Source organism: Crotalus tigris, unplaced genomic scaffold (genome assembly GCF_016545835.1).
Source record: "Crotalus tigris isolate CLP2741 ecotype Arizona unplaced genomic scaffold, ASM1654583v1 scf7180000024347.1601321, whole genome shotgun sequence".
NCBI classification, from domain to species: Eukaryota; Metazoa; Chordata; class Lepidosauria; order Squamata; family Viperidae; genus Crotalus; species Crotalus tigris.
In genome coordinates this window covers 214,550-235,525 of record NW_024100516.1, presented here as the reverse complement: position 1 = coordinate 235,525, position 20,976 = coordinate 214,550, and the positions used below count along the sequence as shown (strand labels likewise).

Below are 20,976 nucleotides of genomic sequence, written 5' to 3'. Positions count from 1 at the left end.
AATCTTCCAATATCTAAGGGGCTGCCACAAAGAAGTGGGGGGGGGGCAAGCTATTCTCCAAAGCACCTGAAGGCAGGACAAGAAGCAATGGATGGAAACTAATCAAGGAGAGAAGCAACCTGGAATTAAGGAGAAACTTCCTAACAGTGAGAACAATTAACAGTGAAACAACCTGCCACCAGAAGTTGTGGATGCTCCAACACTGGAGGTTTTAAAGAAGAGACTGGACAGCTATTTGTCTGAAGTGGTATAGGGTTTCCTGCCTCAGCTGGGGGTTGGACTAGAAGACCACCAAGGTCCCTTCCAACTCTTGTCTTTCTGTTATATCTTTATTACAGTCATAGATCAGCATATGTACTAGATTAATCACTAGGATCAGCCACATTGCAGTGAAAACCAAAAAGTACAAGCTGTTATTATTCTGTTAACAGGCCATTCCAAACAACCATAATTTAATAATTTAATAATGCTAAATTAGGCAGCAGAGGAGAGCAATTTGCTTTTCCATTTCATGCCTATGTGGGTAGAATCAATTCTCTTGCTCTGTTCAAACTTGGCAGTTTCTCCCATGATGGAGAATGACAACACTCAAGCTATTTTCAGAGGGCACATAGGAAATGTATTGCAAAATCTCTTGAAAAGACTCTACACACTGTCCCGAGACACAATGCCCTCCATTAAACTAAGTGGAACAAACATGAATAGATTCAAGGCTATTTTTGTGAATCCAGTACATTTCAGAATACTCCACCATTCCAAAAATTTTGAATTTTAGTAAGTTGAGTGACCTTGGGTCTACAAAGAGCAAATCCATCTGATTTTTTTTAATTTTATTTTTTGCAGATAAAAGAAGAAAAATGATGGCGGAAGATGTCAGGAATTGGGCAAAATGGATGTTTTTCTGCTAAATTGTCCCTTACTACAAGTATACCAAAATGTATTATGCATTCAAATACTTCATGAAAAACATATTGGGGCTCCTCATAATTCTCAGTCACAGAAGCTCCTCAGGGGTCTTTGTTCCTCTCTCAGTCCAGCCTACCTTGCAAGGCTGTTGGTACACCAGGACTGGGGAGACCTATATTCAAGTCCTCCCTGGGTGGCTTAGGACTATTTCCCCCCCCCCCCCCGCTCAACCTACCTCACCGGGTTGTGGTTGGATTCAGACTAGGCGCAGGGTTAGGCAACCTTGGCTCTTTTATGACTCATGGACTTCAGCTCCCAGAATTCCTGAGCCAGCCACGCTGAGGGAAAAGGGAGAGGTTTCCAAGCTGAGCCAGGCTGGCTCAGGAATTCTGGGAGTTGAAGTCCACGAGTCATGAGGGGGTCATAGTTCCCCCATGCTGGCTCAGGAATTCTGGGAGTTGGTCCACCAGTCATGAAGGGGCCATAGTTTCCCCATGCTGGCTCAGGAATTCTGGGAGTTGAAGTCCACACCTCTTAAAGTACCCAAGGCTGAGAAACAGTGGGCTAGGCCAGGGGTAGGCAACCTTGGCTCTTTTATGACTTGTGGACTTCAACTCCCAGAATTCCCGAGCCAGCATGGCTTATAAAAGAGCCGAGGTTGCCTATCCCTGGACTAGAGGTAACAAATTCCAGCCAAAGAAGCTCACATAGGAGTAGTATCCTCCCTCAGTCCAACCTACCTTGCAGGGGTGTGGTTGGATTTAGATGGGAGGACCCTGATTTCAGTCACAAAGGTCCTTTTGGGGACTCTAGGCCGCACCTTCCCCTCAGTCCAGGGTTGCGGCTGGATTTCGAGTCCCCCCCCCGTCACAACCCCCCCCCGGAAGCTTAAGACCAGCCTCCTCTTCCTCTCTCCTTCTTCCAGCCACCTAGCCTACCTCGCAGGGTTGTGGCTGCATTTCGAGTCCCCCTCTCAGTCACAACCCCGCCCCCCAGAGGCTTAAGCCAGGGGTCTTCAAACTTGGCCCTTTTATGACTTGTGGACTTCAACTCCCAGAATTCCTCAGCCAGCTTGCCTGGCTGAGGAATTCTGGGAGTTGAAGTCCCCAAGTCATAAAAGGGCCAATGAAGACCCCTGGCTTAAGATCAGCCCTCCCCGCCCCCGCCCCCCGGCCGCAGCCCCGCCTACTTAGCGGGGCCGCCGCTCTTGTCAGGCAAAGGCGCCCTCCGCCTCGTGGCTCCGCCTTCGCCCCGCCTCCTGGGCCTCGCCCCGCCCCGCGGCCTGTTTTCCGCCCTCCGCCGCCAACATGGCTGCCACGGCCGCTTCCTCGGGGGCGCCTCAGGCCTCCGGCTCTTCTTCCTCCTCCGCCGCCGCCCCGGCCAGCTCGAGCTCCTCGGGGGCTTCGGGCGGGGGCGGCGGCGGCGGGGCCTCGGGGCTGACGGCGGCGCTAACCGGCACCATGAACCGCAAGAAGAAGCCTTTCCTGGGCATGCCGGCCCCGCTGGGCTACGTGCCGGGTTTGGGCCGAGGGTGAGCCGCCGGGTTCGGGGCTGGAGGGCGTCCCTGAGCATGTGCAGAGGGCTCTCTTCCCCTCGGTTTGCATCCCAACCTCCGTTCGAGGTTGCATTCCCACGATCGGCTGAGCGTCGCGTGTTAGGCCAGCCCGGCCTGGTTTGGTTCGTTTGCTGCTCCCCCTGGGCCGCTTTAAGATGGGGGGAACTTCAACTCCCAGAATTCCCCTGCCAGTTCCTCAGTGTGGGCATTCTGGGAGTTGAAGTCCCCCCCCAATCTTAAAGTTGCTCAGCTGGAGAAACACGTATTTAGAATAGTGAGATTTGTCCACAAACGCACGTGTGGACCGAAGTGAACTGTGTTGGGTGTTATGTGCGTTTCAGCCTCTGTTGGATTGGGCTGTGTAATAAGATCCAGGGAAAACCTTATGGCTGCATTTTGCACACTTTTGTGGACTTGTCTTGCTTGTTTGATCTCTGGTTTGCTTTTTGTTGTGGTGCTTTGCATGTGTGCTTGTTTGGTTTAGTAGTGATTAAGGCTTTGGGCTATAATAGCAATAGAATAAATTGTAGAATAGGTTGTAGAAAGAATAGGTTGTAGAATAAAATAGAGAAGAGAAACCTTGGAGGTCTTCTAGTCCAGCCCCCTGCTCAAGCAGGAGAACCTATACCAGTGGTTCTCAACCTGTGGGTCGGGACCCCATTTGGGGTCGAATGACCATTTCACGGGGGTCGCCAAACCATGCTGTCCGCCATTTTTTCCCTTTTCCCTAGCTGTCCTAATCCCTCTTATTGGTGGCCACACCCACTTGGGGGTCACCACAACATGGGGAACTGTATTATGGGGTCACGGCATTAGAAAGGTTGAGAATCACTGACCTATACCATCTCAGGCAGGTAATTGTTCAGTCTCTTGAAAATCTCCAGTGATGGAGCGCCCATGATTTCTGGAGGCAAGCTGTTCCACTGGTTGATTATCCTCACTGTTAGGAAGTTACTTCTCTCTGATCAGTTTCCAACCATTGTTTCTTGTCCTTCTCTCTGGTGCTTTGGAGAATAATTTGACCCCCTCTTCTTTGTGGCACCCCTCAGATACTGGAACACTGCTATCGTATCTCCCCTATTTCTTCTTTTCTTTAGACTAGCCAAATCCAAGTCCTGCAGCCATTCTTCGTATATTTTAGCCTCCAAGCCTTTGATCATCTTAGTTGCTCTTCTCTGAATTTTTTCCAAACTCTCAACATCTTTTTTTGTAATATGGTGACCAAAATTGGCTGCAGTATTCCAGGCGTGGTCTTACCAGGGCTTTGTAGAGCGGTGCTAATACTTCGCGTGATCTGTGTTCAGGTTCCATCTTGGCCATGAAAGCCAGCTGGGTAACCTTGAGGACCAGTCCCATTTGTCTCAGCCCAGCCCACCTCGCAGGGTTATTGTGGGGATAATACAGGTAGTCCTTGACTTACAACAGCTCATTTAGTGACCGTTCAAAGTTAGAACAACACTGAAAAAAGTGACTTATGATTGTTTTTTACCCTTAACGACCATTGCAATATCCCCATAGTCATGTGATCAAATTTTGGATGCTTGCCAACTGACTCATATTTATGACAGTTGGAGTGTCCCGGGTCATGTGATCACCTTTTGTGACCTTACAAACAAAGTCAGTGGAGAAGCCAAATTCATTTAACAACCATGCCACTAACTTAAAACCTACAGTGATTTTCACTTAACAATCATGGCGACAAAGAACTTAACTTAAATGTTTCACTTAAGAGAAATTTGAGGCTCAGTTGTGTTCATAAGTTGAGGACTACCTGTATTTCTAAAAATAATCAAGGTGAGATACAAATAAATAAACAAATGTTGAGCTCATTCATTATGTTGTAAACACAAACTCTGCTTCTGGGCTGTAGTTGGAGATGCCCCACTGTCTGTATCCAAGAGCTTCTCCGTGTTCAGTGGCACAGCCACTCGTGGCTCCTTGGGTGAAGAACAGAAGGGACCTGTGGCACCTGTTTTGGGGGGAAAAAATCCCCCACCAATTTGTATTGTTAGTTTTTGCAGGAAGTTAGCTTTGGATTGCCATGAAAAGAGTTCCCTATCTGAATGAAATGAAGCAGACACAGTGAACGTATTTTGTTGGCAGCTGAGAAAGCGAGTTGTAGCTTGTTGAGAAGTAAAAGTAGAGACAGGCTGGGGTTTTGGTGAAAAAGGTGAAAAATGGACAGAGGCTTAGGATATGGTAAAAATGTAGATAGGTAGGTAGGTAGGTAGGTAGGTAGGTAGGTAGATAGATAGATAGATAGATAGATAGATAGATAGATAGATAGATAGATAGATACTCTAGAACAGTGGTTCTCAACCTTTTTAATGCCGCGACCCCCAACCGGTCGTAAGTCGAGGACTACTCAACCGGTCGTAAGTCGAGGACTACTCAACTGGTGCAGCACTGTTTGCAGAATGGGACTTTTGGCGGGCTCAGCAGGGCAGAGATAGCCTGGACAATTCCTATTGGCTTTTGAAAGCCAATAGAATTAGACTCTATTCAAGAGAGTCTATTCTATTGGCTTTCAAAAGCCAATAGAATAAAAGGGAGTAGCACAGCTAAGGAAAAGGGAAAAAAATGGCGGACTGCGTTGTTGGGCGACCCCCGTTAAATGGTCGTTCGACCCCAAATGGGGTCCCGACCCACAGGTTGAGAACCACTGCTCTAGAAAGAGTACAGAGAAGAACAACAAAGATGATTAGGGGACTGGAGGCTAAAACATAAGGAACGGTTGCTGGAATTGGGTATGTCTAGTTTAATGAAGAGAAGGACGAGGGGGGACATGATAGCAGTGTTCCAGTATCTCAGGGGCTGCCCCAAAGAAGAGGGAGTCAAGCTATTCTCCAAAGCCCCTGAAGGCAGGACAAGAAGCAACAGATGGAAACTAACCATATGCATAGACCTACACCCTTACATAGAAGACCTGAAAACCATTAAGGAGGGGCTTGAACAAGAGAGTGCCAGAGACAGAAGGGTGAGAAAAAAAAACCCTGTTCAAAATATCCCTGCATTGCTTTTGTTTAGATTGTTGTTGTTGTTGTTAATTGCAAAGTCGTGTCCGACCCATCGCGACCCCATGGACAACGTTCCTCCAGGTCTTCCTGTCCTTGTTTAGATTAGAGTGGAGCAAAGAGAAACTTGGAGAGGTTTTCATGGTTCTATTATTGTACGTTATAATGATAAAATAGCATTTCTGGAATCTTTGCCGTGCTTATCCTGGTCTACCTTGAAGCGCTGGCATCCATTTTGGAAAGCAGTCCCAAGTTTCTCCCTGTCCCAGCTTAACACTAAAGACGATCAAGGTGGGGATATTTTGAATTTTCTTTCTACCCTTTGGTCTCCAGAGATGATGATCATTACAAATCTGGGTTTAGGAAGATTTTTAGATTAAAAAAAAAAAATAAATCCTTGTCCAGCCAGATTTGAATTTTCTCTGAATCCGTTGTGTGTGTGTGTTTTTTTCCTCTGTAGAGCTACTGGTTTTACCACCCGTTCAGATATTGGTCCCGCCCGGGATGCTAATGACCCTGTGGATGATCGTCATGCTCCTCCGGGGAAGAGAACCGTTGGGGATCAGATGAAGAAAAACCAGACAGCTGATGACGATGATGAAGATCTGAATGATACCAATTATGATGAGGTGATGCCATTTTGTCACACTCGTCAGTGCTGCCGATGAAGCGGGGTTATGTTTGCAATATGTTCAGTCGCTAAATCGTGTCTGACTCTTTGGGACCCCATGGACCACAGTGTGCCAGGCCCCCCCCCCCGTCCTCCAGTGTCTCTCAGAGGTTGCCCAAATTCACGTTCATTGCGTTGACGACACCATCTAACCATCGCAACCTCTGCCCTCCCCTTCTCCTTTTGCCTTCCATCTTCCCAACATCAGCGTTTTCTCCAAGGAGTCCTCGCTTCACATTAAATGGTGGCCAAAGTGTTTGAGCTTCAGCATCGGTCCTTCTAAAGGACAGTCAGGATTGTTGTCATTTAGGATTGACGGAGAAACTTCCTGACAGTGAGAACAATTAACCAGGGGAACAACCCGCCTCCAGAAGCGGTGAATGCTCCAACACTGGAAGTCTTTAAGAAGAGACTGGACAGCCATTTGTCCGAATGGTATAGGGTTTCCTGCCTGAGCAGGGGGTTGGACTAGATGACCTCCAAGGTCCCTTCCAACTTCTTCTTCTTCTTCTTCTTCTTCTTCTTCTTCTTCTTCTTCTTCTTCTTCTTCTTCTTCTTCTTCTTCTTCTTCTTCTTCTCCTTCTCCTTCTCCTTCTCCTTCTCCTTCTCCTTCTCCTTATCATTATTATCATTATTATTATTATTATTATTATTATTATTATTATTATTATTATTATTATTATTATTATTATTGTGGTAATATCATTTGTTTTGTTCAGCTTCCGTAATTTGCTCAAGGATTGATCAGTACTTTCCCCCCCAGGTTATAACATTTCTTTTATGTGGAATGCTATAGATTTTAACCTGTTCTTTTTTCTCCCTCTATGACTATTATATGGCTTTCCTTGCCCTTTCTCCTTAAGTTAGTCTGTATGTATCCATCCATCATCCATCTATCTATCTATCTGTCTGTCTGTCTGTCTATCTTATCCATCCATCATCCATCCATCCATATCTATCTATCTATCTATCTAGCTAGCTAGCTAGCTATCTATCTAGCTATCTATCATCTGTCTATCTTATCCATCTATCCATCCCATCCATCCATCCATCTAGCTATCTATCATATGTCTATCTTATCCATCTATCCATCCCATCCATCCATCCATCCATCCATCTACCTATCTACCTATCTATCTATCTATCTATCTATCTATCTATCTATCTATCTATCTATCTATCTATCATCTGTCTATCTTATCCATCCATCTCATCCGTCCATCCGTCCGTCTGTCTGTCTATCTATCTTATCCATCCATCCATCCCTATCTATCTATCTATCTATCTATCTATCTATCTATCTATCTATCATCTGTCTATCTATCTTATCCATCTATCCAACTCATCTGTCTGTCTGTCTATCTATCTATCTATCTATCTATCTATCTATCATCTATCTATCATCTATCTATCAACTGTCTATCTATCTTATCCATCCATCCATCCATCTTAAGGCTAACCACGCTATAAAACTGGATTTATTTTGTCGTTTTGATTTTCGTGGGTTACATTAAGGGGATAATATGAGTTGACGTGACTTTTTGCCCTGTGCAGTTCAATGGATATGCTGGAAGCTTGTTCTCCAGTGGACCTTATGAAAAAGACGATGAAGAGGCAGATGCAATTTATGCTGCTTTGGATAAAAGGATGGATGAAAGAAGAAAAGAGAGAAGGTAGGGTTTTGATTTTTTTTTAAACCATGAGAAATGTTGACCCTGTGCTTTGATTTGAAACCTGCATAGTCAAATGTCAGCTACTAGTTTTTAGGTTTTTGTGTATGATTGGTCTTGGGTGTCTCAAATATTTAAATACTTAAAAGATAACCGGGAAAATTATTGGGTTGGCTGACATATTGGCCAATTTCATTTTCTAGAGAACAGCGTGAGAAAGAGGAGATTGAAAAGTACCGAATGGAACGGCCAAAAATTCAACAGCAGTTCTCAGATCTGAAAGTAAGGACACTGCAATATGTATTTGATTATATATACATATACATATAAATATAAACATGGCAATGTTAATGCAGAAAAGGTGCTACAATATTACTCTCTCTTCTCAGTGTATTCTTGGGCTTGTAAAATTGTTTAGAGCAAAGTTCTCAAACCTTTCCAGGCTCACGGCCCAGAGGGGAGAGCAGCTTCCAAATTACTGCGTGTGCATGCGTGTGCATGAATGCAAATGGGGCCCCGCCCGCTGACGCAGTACGAGCAGCTGCGTTCACGCATGCAGCATGCGTGAATGGCCGCGGACCCCCCACGGCGGCTAGCGCCCGTTCGCACATATGCAAATGGGCCGTGCCCCCGCACTAGCAGCCCATTCGCGCATGCACAAATGGGGTGCACATGGCCCCCTGTGCTAATGTTCCTGTTCGCGCCCGCACGTGCAAACGGCCATGGGCCCTAGCGCAAGTGGGGGGGAATGCACGCCCATGCGTGCGCGCCCTGGCCAGCCATTTCTGCAGGCCGCAGCCCATAGTTTGGGGGCCCCTGGTTTAGAGGAACCATAATTAATAGTATTCACTGATTCAATTGGCATTACCGTATTTTCCCGAAAATAAGACCTGGTCTTATGTATTTTTTTTGCCTCCAAAAGAGGTCTTATTTTCAGGAAAGGCCTCTGCAGCTGAGCATGGAGCCCCGGGTTTAATGGTTACTATACAAATGGTTGTAAGTCAAGGAATGCCTGTATAAAAAGTCAGAAAACCTACATTTGTCAGAAGAAAAAGGCACTAATTTTTTTTTCTTTATACATACATACATACATACATACATTACTAATTTTTGTAGGATAGGGTTAAGGTTAGGGTTAGGATTAGGGTTGGGGTTTTTTAAAATGACGTTCTTAATATTTAGCAAACAGCATACTGTCTGGGTTCATGTATTTAAAAAACAAGAGTGAATTCCTATATTATCATAATCAATATGTTAGTTAATCGCTCAATAGTCTTCTTACTAGTATATATTTAGTGTTGCATAGTACATATCATGTTCCTTTCTCTCTAACTCGCTTTTCTAGCCATTGGTAAAAAATGTCCCATGTTCTAAAGCAGGGCTTTTCAACCAGTGGTACAGGTACCACCTGTGGTACATTGGCACATGGCAGGTGGTATGCGAACAAGAAAAGTGGTAGCAGGGGAGGGGAATGAGCTGAACCAGTGTCAGCACCGCACAAGCTTGAGTGAAAGACGGCTGGAGCTGCAGGGCTGTCAGGGCTCAGCAGAAACGCCAGGATCAGCGCTTCTTCGGGGCTGTCAGGGTTCAGCGGAAGCTCCAGGATCAGCGCCAGGCTCCAGCTGGAGCTCGGCGCTGATCCTGGCGCTTCTGCTGAGCCGAGAAGAAGCAGCGATCAGTTTGAATGTTGCAGCATCTCCAGGGTCTTATGATTTACATTCAGATGCTTGGCAACTGATTCGTATTTATGACGGTCACAGTGTCCCAGGGTCATATGAAGTGACCAAAACCTGCTGCAACCACCCAGTAGACGGGGGGAATAAAAACCAATCACCCCCCTACCCCACTCCCGCTGCCAATCCCCAACAGAAATGCCTCACAACAATGAAAACCTCGGACAGGAGGAAGAGCGCCCCAGACAGGTGTCTTGCTCGGCTGTGCCTTGGGGGGGGGGCACTTTTTTCAGTGCTACTGTCACTTGGAACAGTCACTAAGCGAACTGTTGTAAGTCAAGGACTACCTGTACTTTATCACTTTTTTTCCTTTTCCAAGTTTTTGACACCTTGCTAGGCGACTGGTAGCACTCGGATATTGCCGTATCCTAAAAGGGGTACAACGGGTGAAAAGGTTGAAAAGCCCTGTTCTAAAGTACACTGAGTCTTCTTTTTCTTTTATCTTTAATACAAATCTGTCCATTTCTGCACAGTCTAATATTTTCTTAATTAGTTCTTCTGTCGATAAGTTTTCATTGTTCCAATATTGGGCAAATACAATTCTCGCCGCAGTTAATACACGTAAAATTAAGTATATACAATCTTTCTCATCGTTTCCTCCTGTTGTGCCTAAGAGAAACAGTTCTGGCGTGAAATCTATATTTTTTTTAGTCATTTTTTTCCAACCATTGAACCAAAATCTTTTAGCTTTGGGGCATGTCTGCCAGGCACTAAGAATTTCCAGGCTAAAAGTCGAAGATGGGGAAGTGGAAGAAGGGATCACTTGAATGCCGTGTAAGCGATTGTCAATTACAGGTTGTGATTGTTGCTTTGGCAGAGAAAACTGGCTGAAGTTACAGAAGAAGAGTGGCTAAGTATTCCTGAAGTTGGCGATGCCAGGAACAAGCGCCAGAGGAATCCACGTTACGAAAAACTGACACCCGTTCCGGACAGTTTCTTTGCGAAGCACTTGCAGTCGGGAGAGAATCACACATCGGTGGACCCCCGGCAGACGGTGAGAATCTCCGCTGGGATTTCCGAGTTTCAGCGGGTTTTCTGAACGAACGGCTTGGCGAGGGACTTCCAATTGATACCTATTTCATAGGCAAAAGGAGAGAGTACCTCGTCTTGTCTCGTGTCCAAAGTTCAGGAACTAGAAAGGGGAAAATTAATAATAATAATAACAACAACACCCCAGACTTAACAATTGTCGGTAAGAAAGACAAAAAATAGAGAAAGTCGTAGAAAATGATAAAATTAAACTGCTCTGGGACTTCAGAATTCAAACAGACAAGCACCTGCAACATAACACCCCAGACTTAACAATTGTCGATAAGAAAGACAAAAAAGTCTGGATAGTGGATGTGGCAGTGCCTGGAGATAGCAGAATAGAAGAGAAAGAACTGGAGAAGATACCAAAATACAAAGACCTACAAATAGAAATAGAAAGACTGTGGCAAAAGCAAGCAAGGGTAGTACCAATAGTCATAGGCTCCTTGGGTGCAATCCCAAAACAACTGGAGCACCACTTGAACACCATTGGCATTGACAAATTTGCTATTAGTCAATTGCAAAAGGCGGCCTTATTAGGAACTGCTTCCATCCTGCGACGATACCTGTAATACCATCAAATATCCACATCTGCCTATCCCAGGTCCTGGGTAAAGACTTGATAGGTAGACAAAATGCCAAATCCAGTCTGAACATCTGGCTGACTGTGCGATGATCAATAATAATAATAATAATAATAATAATAATAATAAAAGTTGGAAGGGACCTTGGAGGTCATCTAGTGCAACCCCCTGCTCAGCCAGGAAACCCTACACCATTTCAGACAAATGGCTGTCAAGATAGATAAGATAACCTTTATTATCATTTTTTTTACTGTGGGCACAATGGCACACATCAAAAATGAAATTTAGTTGCCCACTCTCAAAGTGAAAGTCCAGTCTCTTCTTAAAAACACTTATGACTGTTGCAACAAACCTGGGGTCAAGTGATCAAAATGCCCTCTGTGTCCCATCAGTGTACACTTAAGGATTTCATGGCAGCACAAGTAGAATAGGGTAGTGTGGAGTGGAATTAGAATTAGAATTAGAATTAGAATAGAATAGAATAGAATAGAATAGAATAGAATAGAATGGGATAGAATAGAATAATAGAGTTGGAAGGGACCTTGGAGATCATCTAGTCCAACCCCCTGCTCAGCCAGGAAACCCTATACCATTTCAGACAAATGGCTGTCAAGATAGATAAGATAACCTTTATTATCATTTTTTTACTGTGGGCACAACGGCACACATCAAAAATGAAATTTAGTTGCCCGCTCTCAAAGTGAAAGTCCAGTCTCTTCTTAAAAACACTTGCAACAAACCTGGGGTCAAGTGATCAAAATGCTCTCCATGTCCTATCAGTGTACACTTAAGGATTTCATGACAGCATAAATAGAATAGGATGGGGTGAGTGGGGTGTGGTGGGGTGGAGTGGAATAGAAATAGAATAGAATAGAACTAGAATAGAATAGAATAGAATAGAAAAATTGTAGAATAGGAATAGAATAGAATAGAACAGAATAGAATAGAATAGAAAGATTGTAGAATAGGAATAGAATAGAATAGAATAGAATAGACCTGGAAGGGACCTTGGAGGTCATCTAGTCCAACCCCCTGCTCAGGCAGGAAACCCTGTACCATTTCAGACCAATGGCTGTCCAGTCTCTTCTTAAAAACTTCCAGGGTTGGAGCATTCACCGCTTCTGGTTCCAGTGTTGGAGCATTCACTGCATTCAACCAGTGGAACAGCTGGCCACCAGACGTTGTGGGCGCTCCATCACTGCAGGCTTTCAGGAAGAGATTGGACAGCCACTTGTCTGAAATTTTATAGGGTCTCCTGTTTGAGCAGGGAGTTGGACTAGAAGACCTCCAAGGTCCCTTCCAGTTCTATTCTGATTGATTGATTGATTGCACATACCAGCTGTTTTTTTTTTTTTATGGATGGCATTTGAAATTCCTTAATGCTCTCTCTTCCCCCCCCCTTCTCTCCCCCCCCCGCGGTTTATCTTGTAGCAATTTGGCGGTCTGAATACCCCTTACCCAGGGGGCTTAAACACACCTTACCCAGGTGGAATGACCCCAGGATTGATGACACCTGGCACAGGGGAGCTAGATATGAGGAAGATTGGACAAGCCAGAAACACCTTGATGGATATGCGGCTCAGCCAGGTAAGGGCATGAAAAGGGGGGGGGGTATGGGAAATACAAGTAGTTCTCAACTTACGAACAATCCTTAAGTCATCTTTCGAAGTTACGATGAACCCTGGAGAGGCTATGTCATGGTTCCGACAGATGTTACTCTTCCAAGAACTTCGGGGCATTGTTTACCTTAAAGAATCTTTATTCAAAATAACACGGCCATCGGGCACGTACTGTGGTCGAAGCCAAAATCTGAATTCCCCTCCCCTGAGCACAACAGTATCAAAGCACAATTCCCTCCTCCCATTAACCGTCATAAATCACATTCTCCAATTAGTTCAGTGTTTCTCAACCTTGACAATTTTAAGGCATGTGGACTTCAACTCCCAGAATTCTGGGAGTTGAAGTCCACATGCCTTAAAATTGTCAAGGTTGAGAAACACTGAATTAGTTTAAAATGCAAACCTGCCCTCCAGTTCTATAACCCAGGGCCACTTCTTATCATCTCTTATTTCAAACAACCTTGAAGAATACTCTTACTGCCATGTTGTTATGTCTAACTAATCCCCATGCACATTCGTCCCCCTCCCCCCCCCAGCATCATCTAATTCAGTGGTTCTCAACCTGTGGGTCGGGACTCCATTTGGGGTCGAACGACCATTTCACGGGGGTCGCCAAACAACGCAGTCCGCCATTTTTTTCCCCTTTTCCTTAGCTGTGCTACTCCCTTTTATTCTATTGGCTTTTGAAAGCCCATAGAATAGACTCTCTTGAATAGAGTCTAATTCTATTGGCTTTCAAAAGCCAATAGGAATTGTCCAGGCTGTCTCTGCCCTGCTGAGCCCGCCAAAAGTCCCATTCTGCAAACGGTGCTGCACCGGTTGAGTAGTCCTCCACTTACGACCGGTTGAGTAGTCCTCCACTTACGACCGGTTGGGGGGTCGCGGCATTAAAAAGGTTGAGAACCACTGATCTAATTCTAACTCTAAAAGTAACACCCAGGTTAAAGAGAAAATGGCTGCATCTTCATATATTGTCAAAGCAAGAACATTCGATGTTGGCAGCGATAACAGGCTACTTGCGATCTGAAATTGAGGTTCTCTCAGCCACCGTCCCCTTCTTTCCGCAGTCACCTGATGGCATTTGGGGCACTTGGCAACCAGCCCACATTTGTGATGTTTGCAATGTGCTGTGGACCCATGATCATGATTTGCAGCATTTTTGTATGGTTTTCTGCCAAAAATGTCCCTAGAACACAGTGGGTTCATTTTACGACAGAGGTGTTTGCTTTATGACCACTGCGAAAAAGGTCATAAAATCAGGTGTGGTCCTGTAACCCCCTCCTCAATGACTGACTGCCAGGACTTATAGCTGTAATTGAGGGCTCCGTTACAGTCACAAATCAAGGACTACCTGTAGCCATGTGGCTTATCAGACTGAATAAACATCAGGGTGCTACATTACAGCTTCTAAATTATTATTATTTTTTCCTACTGGGGTACTTGGGATACATTTTCCTAATTTTAAAGGTCTTCTCTTTTCCTTATATCAGGGGTCTCCAGACTTCGCAACTTTTAAGACTGTGGACTTCAACTCCCAGAATTCCTCAGCCAGCCATGCTTTAAGATGGGTGGACTTCTATTTCCAGGATTGGGAAGTTGAAGTCCACCTATCTTAAAGTTTCCAAGTGGGGAAAAACTTTCCTGTAGGGAATTCTTAAGCAATCAGTTGCCTAGGGCAGGGATAGGCAACCTTGGCTCTTTTATGACTCGTGGACTTCAACTCCAGAATTCCTGAGCCAGACACGCTGAGGGGAAAGGGAGAGTTTTCCAAGCTGAGCCATGCTGACTCAGGAATTCTGGGAGTTGAAATCCACGAGTCATAAAAGAGCCAAGGTTGCCTACCCCTGGCCTAGGGGAAAGATCTTTTGCCCTAAAATATTGATTGAAGAGCCCAGGTGGCGCAGCAGTTAGAGTGCAGTACTGCAGGCCACTTTAGCTGACTGTGTTCAGCAGGTCAGCGGTTCAAATCTCACCGGCTCAAGGTTGACTCAGCCTTCCATCCTTCCCGGGTAGGTAAAATGAGGACCGAGATTGTTGGGGGCAATGTAAATATATATATACATTGCTTACTGGTGTAAGAGAGTGCTTGCACTTAAAGCGGCATATAAGTCTCATAAATAAAATAAATAAAATAAAATAAATTGAACCTCCACAGACAGAAGCAGCCTACCTGAATGCTCAGACCCTCAAGCAAAGCAAGCCTATGAATTTTATCCCATGTTTTTGAGCAGCACAACCACAAAATATCTAGAACAGGGGTCTTCAAACGTGGCAACTTTAAGACTTGTGGACTTCAACTCCCAGAATTCCTCAGCCAGCGTGGGATTTGAAGTCCACAACCCTTATTTGGAGACCCCTGCCCTTATATATGATTGTTGTGAACCTCCCAGAGCTGTGGAGAATCGGGCAGCCTGCCCATTAAATAAATTAATACGTGGTGACGATGTTTCCGAAAGAGAATGATATTTGGGAAAGATGACTTAGTTATGGGCATAGCATTCTTTTACCTTTTTAGCGCTTTATGGGAAAGTGTGTGTAGCCATGAGCTTTTTTACATCGGTTTGCTTAACAAGGCTTTGCTTAACCCCCTCAGGTATCCGACTCAGTGAGCGGCCAAACAGTGGTGGATCCCAAAGGATACCTCACGGATTTAAACTCCATGATTCCCACACATGGTGGAGACATCAAGTAAGGCCCCGGGGGTGACACTGGTGCTTGTAGTTGTGCAATAACTGCAGAAAGAATAAACGCTTCCGAAAGCTGAAAGAGCTGCATGAATGTAGAAGCTGCAGCCTATCCCTGAGGCTACATTGGCCAGCGTCCTCTCCGTCCCAGCACCTGGTCTGATTTTAGTGGAAGACTGATAATGATCGTATTGTCCAAAATGGGGGTACCGTGGGAGTGTGCAGCACTTTGGGTCTGAAGTCAGAAAGGTGGTCTGGAGTGAATGTGGTGTCCTTGGTGCTGTCTGAGCTGGGTGGTTTTCTTGCAGGTGTTTTATTACCCAGCTAGGTAACATCGTTAGCACTGATGATGCTACCTCAGTGTTTCCCAAACTTGACAATTTTAAGGCATGTGGACTTCAACTCCCAGAATTCCACAGCCAGTGTTGCTGGCTGTGGAATTCTGGGAGTTGAAGTCCTCATGCCTTAAAATTGTCAAGTTTGGGAAACACTGTGCTACCTAGTTGGGTAATGAAACCTCTGCAAGAAAAGGTCAGAGAGCACCAAGGACCCCACAGTCCTCCTCCTCCCCCCCCCCTCTGCAAACCACACTTCCTTCTAGCACTGATGATGTTCCCTATTGAGTAATGAAGTCTGCAAGAAAACAACCCTCAGACAGCACCAAGGACCTCACCAAGGACCACCTCCTCTTCCTCCCTCTCCACTCCACAAACCTCACTGTCTTCTCACAGTGATGATGTTCCCTATTGGGCAATGAAATGTCTGCAAGAAAACCACCAAGCTCAGAGAGCACCAACGACCCCACCAAGGACATCTTTCTCCCCCTCCTCCTTCTCTCCACAAACTTCACTCCTTTCTCTCACTGATGATGTTCCCTATTTGGGTAATGAAACGTCTGCAAGAAAAACACCAAGCTCAAAGAGCACCAAGGACCCCACCAAGGGCATCTTTCTCCCCCTCCTCCCCCCCCTCCTCCTCCTCTTCCTCTCCACAAACCTCACTCCCTTCTTGCACTGATTGTTGTTGTTAATTGCGAAGTCGTGTCCGACCCGTCACGACCCCATGGACAATGTTCCTCCAGGTCTTCCTGTCCTCTACCATCTTCTGGAGTCCATTTAAGTTCACACCTACTGCTTCAGTGACTCCATCCAGCCATCTCATTCTCTGTCGTCCCCTTCTTCTATTGCCCTCAATCTTTCCCAGCATTAGGCTCTTCTCCAGTGAGTCCTTCCTTCTCATTAGGTGGCCAAAGTACTTGAGTTTCAACTTCAGGATCTGGCCTTCTAAAGAGCAGTCGGGGTTGATCTCTTCTAGGACTGACCGGTTTGAACGCCTTGCAGTCCAAGGGACTCGCAGGAGTCTTCTCCAGCACCATAGTTCAAAGGCCTCAATTCTTTTGCGCTCAGCCTCTTGCACTGATGATGTTCCCTATTTGGGTAATGAAACGTCTGCAAGAAAAACACCAAGCTCAAAGAGCACCAAGGACCCCACCAAGGACATCTTTGTCCCCCCCCCCCTCCTCCTCCTCCTCCTCCTCCTCCTCCTCCTCCTCCTCTTCCTCTCCACAAACCTCACTCCCTTCTCGCACTGATGATGTTCCCTATTTGGGTAATGAAACGTCGGCAGGAAAACCACCCAGCTCAGAGAGCACCAAGGACCCCACAGTCCTTCTCCTCCCCACTCCATTCCACAAACCTCACTCCCTCCTAGCACTGATAATGTTCCCTAGTTAGGTGATGCAACCTCTACAAGAAAACCACCCAGCTCAGAGAGCACCACGGACCCCGCCTTTAAATCCTGACCCTTCTCATTTTGACCTCCCGTGTGAAAATGAGTCCAAGGGCAGTGGTTCTCAACCTGTGGGTCGGGACCCCATTTGGGGTCGAGCGACCATTTCACGGGGGTCGCCAAACAACGCAGTCCGCCATTTTTTCCCCCTTTTCCTTAGCTGTGCTACTCCCTTTTATTCTATTGGCTTTTGAAAGCCAATAGAATAGACTCTCTTGAATAGAGTCTAATTCTATTGGCTTTCAAAAGCCAATAGGAATTGTCCAGGCTGTCTCTGCCCTGCTGAGCCCGCCAAAAGTCCCATTCTGCAAACGGTGCTGCACCAATTGAGTAGTCCTCGACTTACGACCGGTTGAGTAGTCCTCGACTTATGACCGGTTGGGGGGTCGCAGCATTAAAAAGGTTGAGAACCACTGGCCTAGGGGAATTCTATTCTCTTGAGTCCCCGCAACACTTTTTGATACGAATAGGGCTGGCGCTGCAGGGACTGACTGACGCCTTTCCCCTCTTGTGTTTTCCTCTCTCCCTAGCGACATCAAGAAAGCCCGCTTGCTGCTTAAGTCCGTGCGCGAGACGAACCCTCACCACCCCCCAGCCTGGATCGCGTCGGCCCGCTTGGAAGAGGTGACAGGGAAGCTGCAGGTTGCTCGAAATCTCATCATGAAAGGGACCGAAATGTGTCCGAAGGTGAGGGCTGCCGTTTTGTTCTCCCGTTTCCTTCAGTTTTGCAGAAGTTTCAATTTTCTGGATCCTTAAGACACAGGTAGTCCTCGACGAAAAAGAGCATTCAGTTACAGTGGCGGTGAAAAAAGTGACTTTTGACCATTTCTCAGACTCATAACCGTTGCAGCGTCCCCATGGCCGCGGGATCAAAATTCGGCCGCTCGGCGACTGGTTCGTATTTACGACAACGACGGCGTCGCAGGGATCACATGATCCCCTTTTGCAACCTGATGAGCAAACTCAATGGGGGAAGCCGGGTGCACTTAACCAATCGTGTTCCTGATCCAACAACTGAATAACGGGATAATAGAATAACAGAGTTTGGAAGGGGTCTGAGAGGTCTTCTAGTCGAACCCTCTGCTCTGCAGCGATTCACTTCACAAGCGTGGCAAGGAAGGTTGTAAACTGGGCCAGCGCTTGTTAACATCTGGCTTGCTTAACAATGGAAATTCTGGGCTTAATAATAATAGAGTTGGAAGGGACCTTGGAGGTCATCTAGTCCAACCCCCTGCTCAGACAAGAAACCCTATACCATTTCAGACAAATGGCTGTCCAGTCTCATCTTAAAAACTTCCAGTGTTGGAGCATTCACCGCTTCTGGAGGCAGGTTGTTCCACTGGTTAATTGTTCTCAGTGTCAGCAAGTTTCTCCTTAGTTCTAGGTTGCTTCTCTCCTTGATTAGTTTCCACCCGTTGCTTCTAGTCCTGCCTTCAGGCGCTTTGGAGAACAGAACAGAATAAGAAGGGACCTTGGAGGTCATCTAGTCTAGCCTCCTGCTCAGGCAGGAACCCTACACCATTTTGGACAAATGGCTGTCCAGTCTCTTAAAAACTTTCAGTATTGGAGCATTCACCGCTTCTGGAGGCAGGTTGTTCCACTGGTTAATTGTTCTCACTGTCAGGAAGTTTCTCCTTAGTTCTAGGTTGCTTCTCTCCTTGATTAGTTTCCACCCGTTGCTTCTTGTCCTGCCTTCAGATGCTTTGGAGAATAGCTTGACTCCCTCTTCTTTGGGGCAGCCCCTGAGATATTGGAACACTGCTATCATGTCCCCCCTCGTCCTTCTCTTCATTAAACTAGACATACCCAATTCCAGCAACCATTCCTTTATTAATTGTCATCAATCGACCACGCTACCTGTATTGATATTTCTCCTGTTCCACATCCTCCCTAAAGGATTTGGATCCCTTAACAAGGGGTCCCCAACCTGTGGGCTGTGGCCCGGTAGTGGGCCCTGGCCACCGGGGCGCGGGACAGGCTGGCCAGTGCAGGCACATGTCCGTGCACATGCCCCCACTTGCGGTAGTGCTGTGCCTGTGACGCGTGAAAACGGGCCACCGCTGTGCGGTGCAAAAATGCGATGCTGCCGCAGCCTGGAGCGCAAAAATGGGATGCTGCCACACCACGGCGTGCGAAAACAGGATGCTGCTGTGGGGCGCAAAAACGGGCCACCATTACACCTTGGGGGAAAATGGGATGACGACGCTGCGCTGTGGGCGCAAAATTGGACGGTGCTATGCCGCGCAAGAATGGGGCAGGGCTAGCGAGTATCACGCAAGCGCTCGCCCTGCCCCCGTTTGCGTCACGTGCGTGCTCACGGCCCCGTGCGCGTGGGCACGCGCGCACACATGTCAAATGTTTTCCCCTCCCTTTCCCTCCAGTCCGCCAACCGAGAAACCTTGGTGAGCTCTGCCTTAACAAATAAGCCGCTGACTTCCTTTATTGCCTGCATTTCTCCAGAGCGAAGACGTTTGGCTGGAGGCTGCCCGCTTGCAGCCTGGAGACACCGCCAAGGCCGTGGTGGCCCAGGCGGTCCGTCACCTTCCCCAGTCGGTCCGGATTTATATCAGAGCCGCCGAGTTGGAGACGGATATCCGAGCCAAGAAGAGAGTCCTTCGGAAAGGTGAGACGGGTCCAGAGAGGGAAACCTCCGTGGGTTTGAAATGGAGAGATGGCCATCTGGCAGAGTAAGTGCTTTAAACTGCATCCAGTTTTGGTCACCACAATGTAAAAAAGATGTTGAGACTCTAGAAAGAGTACAGAGAAGAGCAACCAAGATGATTAGGGGACTGGAGGCTAAAACATATAAGGAACGGTTGCTGGAATTGGGTATGTCTAGTTTAATGAAGACAAGGACGAGGGGAGACAGGATAGCAGTCTTCCAAAATCTCAGGGACTGCCCCAAAGAAGAGGGAGTCAAGCTAGTCTCCGAAGCACCCAAAGGCAGGACAGGAGGCAAATCAAGGAGAGGAGCAACCTAGAACTAAAGAGAAACTTCCTGACAGTGAGAACAATTAACCAGTGGAACAACCTGCCTCCAGAAGCGGTGAATGCTCCAACACTGGAAGTTTTTAAGAAGAGACTGGACAGTCATTTGTCCGAAATGGTGTAGGGTTTCCTGCCTGAGCAGGGGGTTGGCCTAGATGACCTTCAAGGTCCCTTCCAACTTTACTACTATTGCTAAGCATCTCAAAGCTGGTGGATTGTGCCCCGGTTTTGCCCTTTCTCGGACAACAATCTCTGCTCATAGTCACTCGTGCTTTAGTCCAAGGCTTTTCAACCAGTGGTACGGGTACCACCTGTGGTACATTGGCACCTGGCAGGTGGTACGCGACCATCCTAGAAAAGTGATAGCAGGGGAGGGGAATGAGCTGAACCGCACAAGCCTGAGCGAGAGACGGCTGGAGCTGCAGGGCTGTCAGGGCTCAGCGGAAGCGCCAGGATCAGCGCTTCTTCGGGGCTGTCAGGGCTCAGTGGAAGTACCAGGATCAGCGTCAGGCCCCAGCTGGAGCTCGGCGCTGATCCTGGTGCTTCTGCTGAGCCCTGAAGAAGCACCGATCAGCTGGAATGTTGCAGCATCTCCAGGGTCTTGTGATTTACATTCAGATGCTTGGCAACTGTTTCATATTTATGACGGTCACAGTGACCCAGGGTCATGTGTAGTGACCAAAACCTGCTGCAACCACCCAGCAGACGGAGGGGAATAAAAACCAAACACCCCTCC

At 46.7% G+C, this 20,976-nt stretch overlaps 1 protein-coding gene across 1 annotated transcript in view; it reads left to right on the top strand.

The window, feature by feature from the left end:
- Positions 1–2,213: 2,213 nt before the first annotated feature.
- Positions 2,214–20,976, top strand: part of PRPF6 (pre-mRNA processing factor 6) — a 48,833-nt gene continuing 30,070 nt past the window's right edge. The window contains exons 1-9 of the mRNA XM_039326937.1: positions 2,214–2,437; positions 5,936–6,104; positions 7,700–7,818; positions 8,019–8,097; positions 10,366–10,542; positions 12,593–12,748; positions 15,374–15,468; positions 17,783–17,939; positions 19,713–19,875. Coding sequence (XP_039182871.1) covers positions 2,214–2,437; positions 5,936–6,104; positions 7,700–7,818; positions 8,019–8,097; positions 10,366–10,542; positions 12,593–12,748; positions 15,374–15,468; positions 17,783–17,939; positions 19,713–19,875 — 1,339 coding nt within the window. The remainder of the gene's footprint in view (positions 2,438–5,935; positions 6,105–7,699; positions 7,819–8,018; positions 8,098–10,365; positions 10,543–12,592; positions 12,749–15,373; positions 15,469–17,782; positions 17,940–19,712; positions 19,876–20,976) is intronic.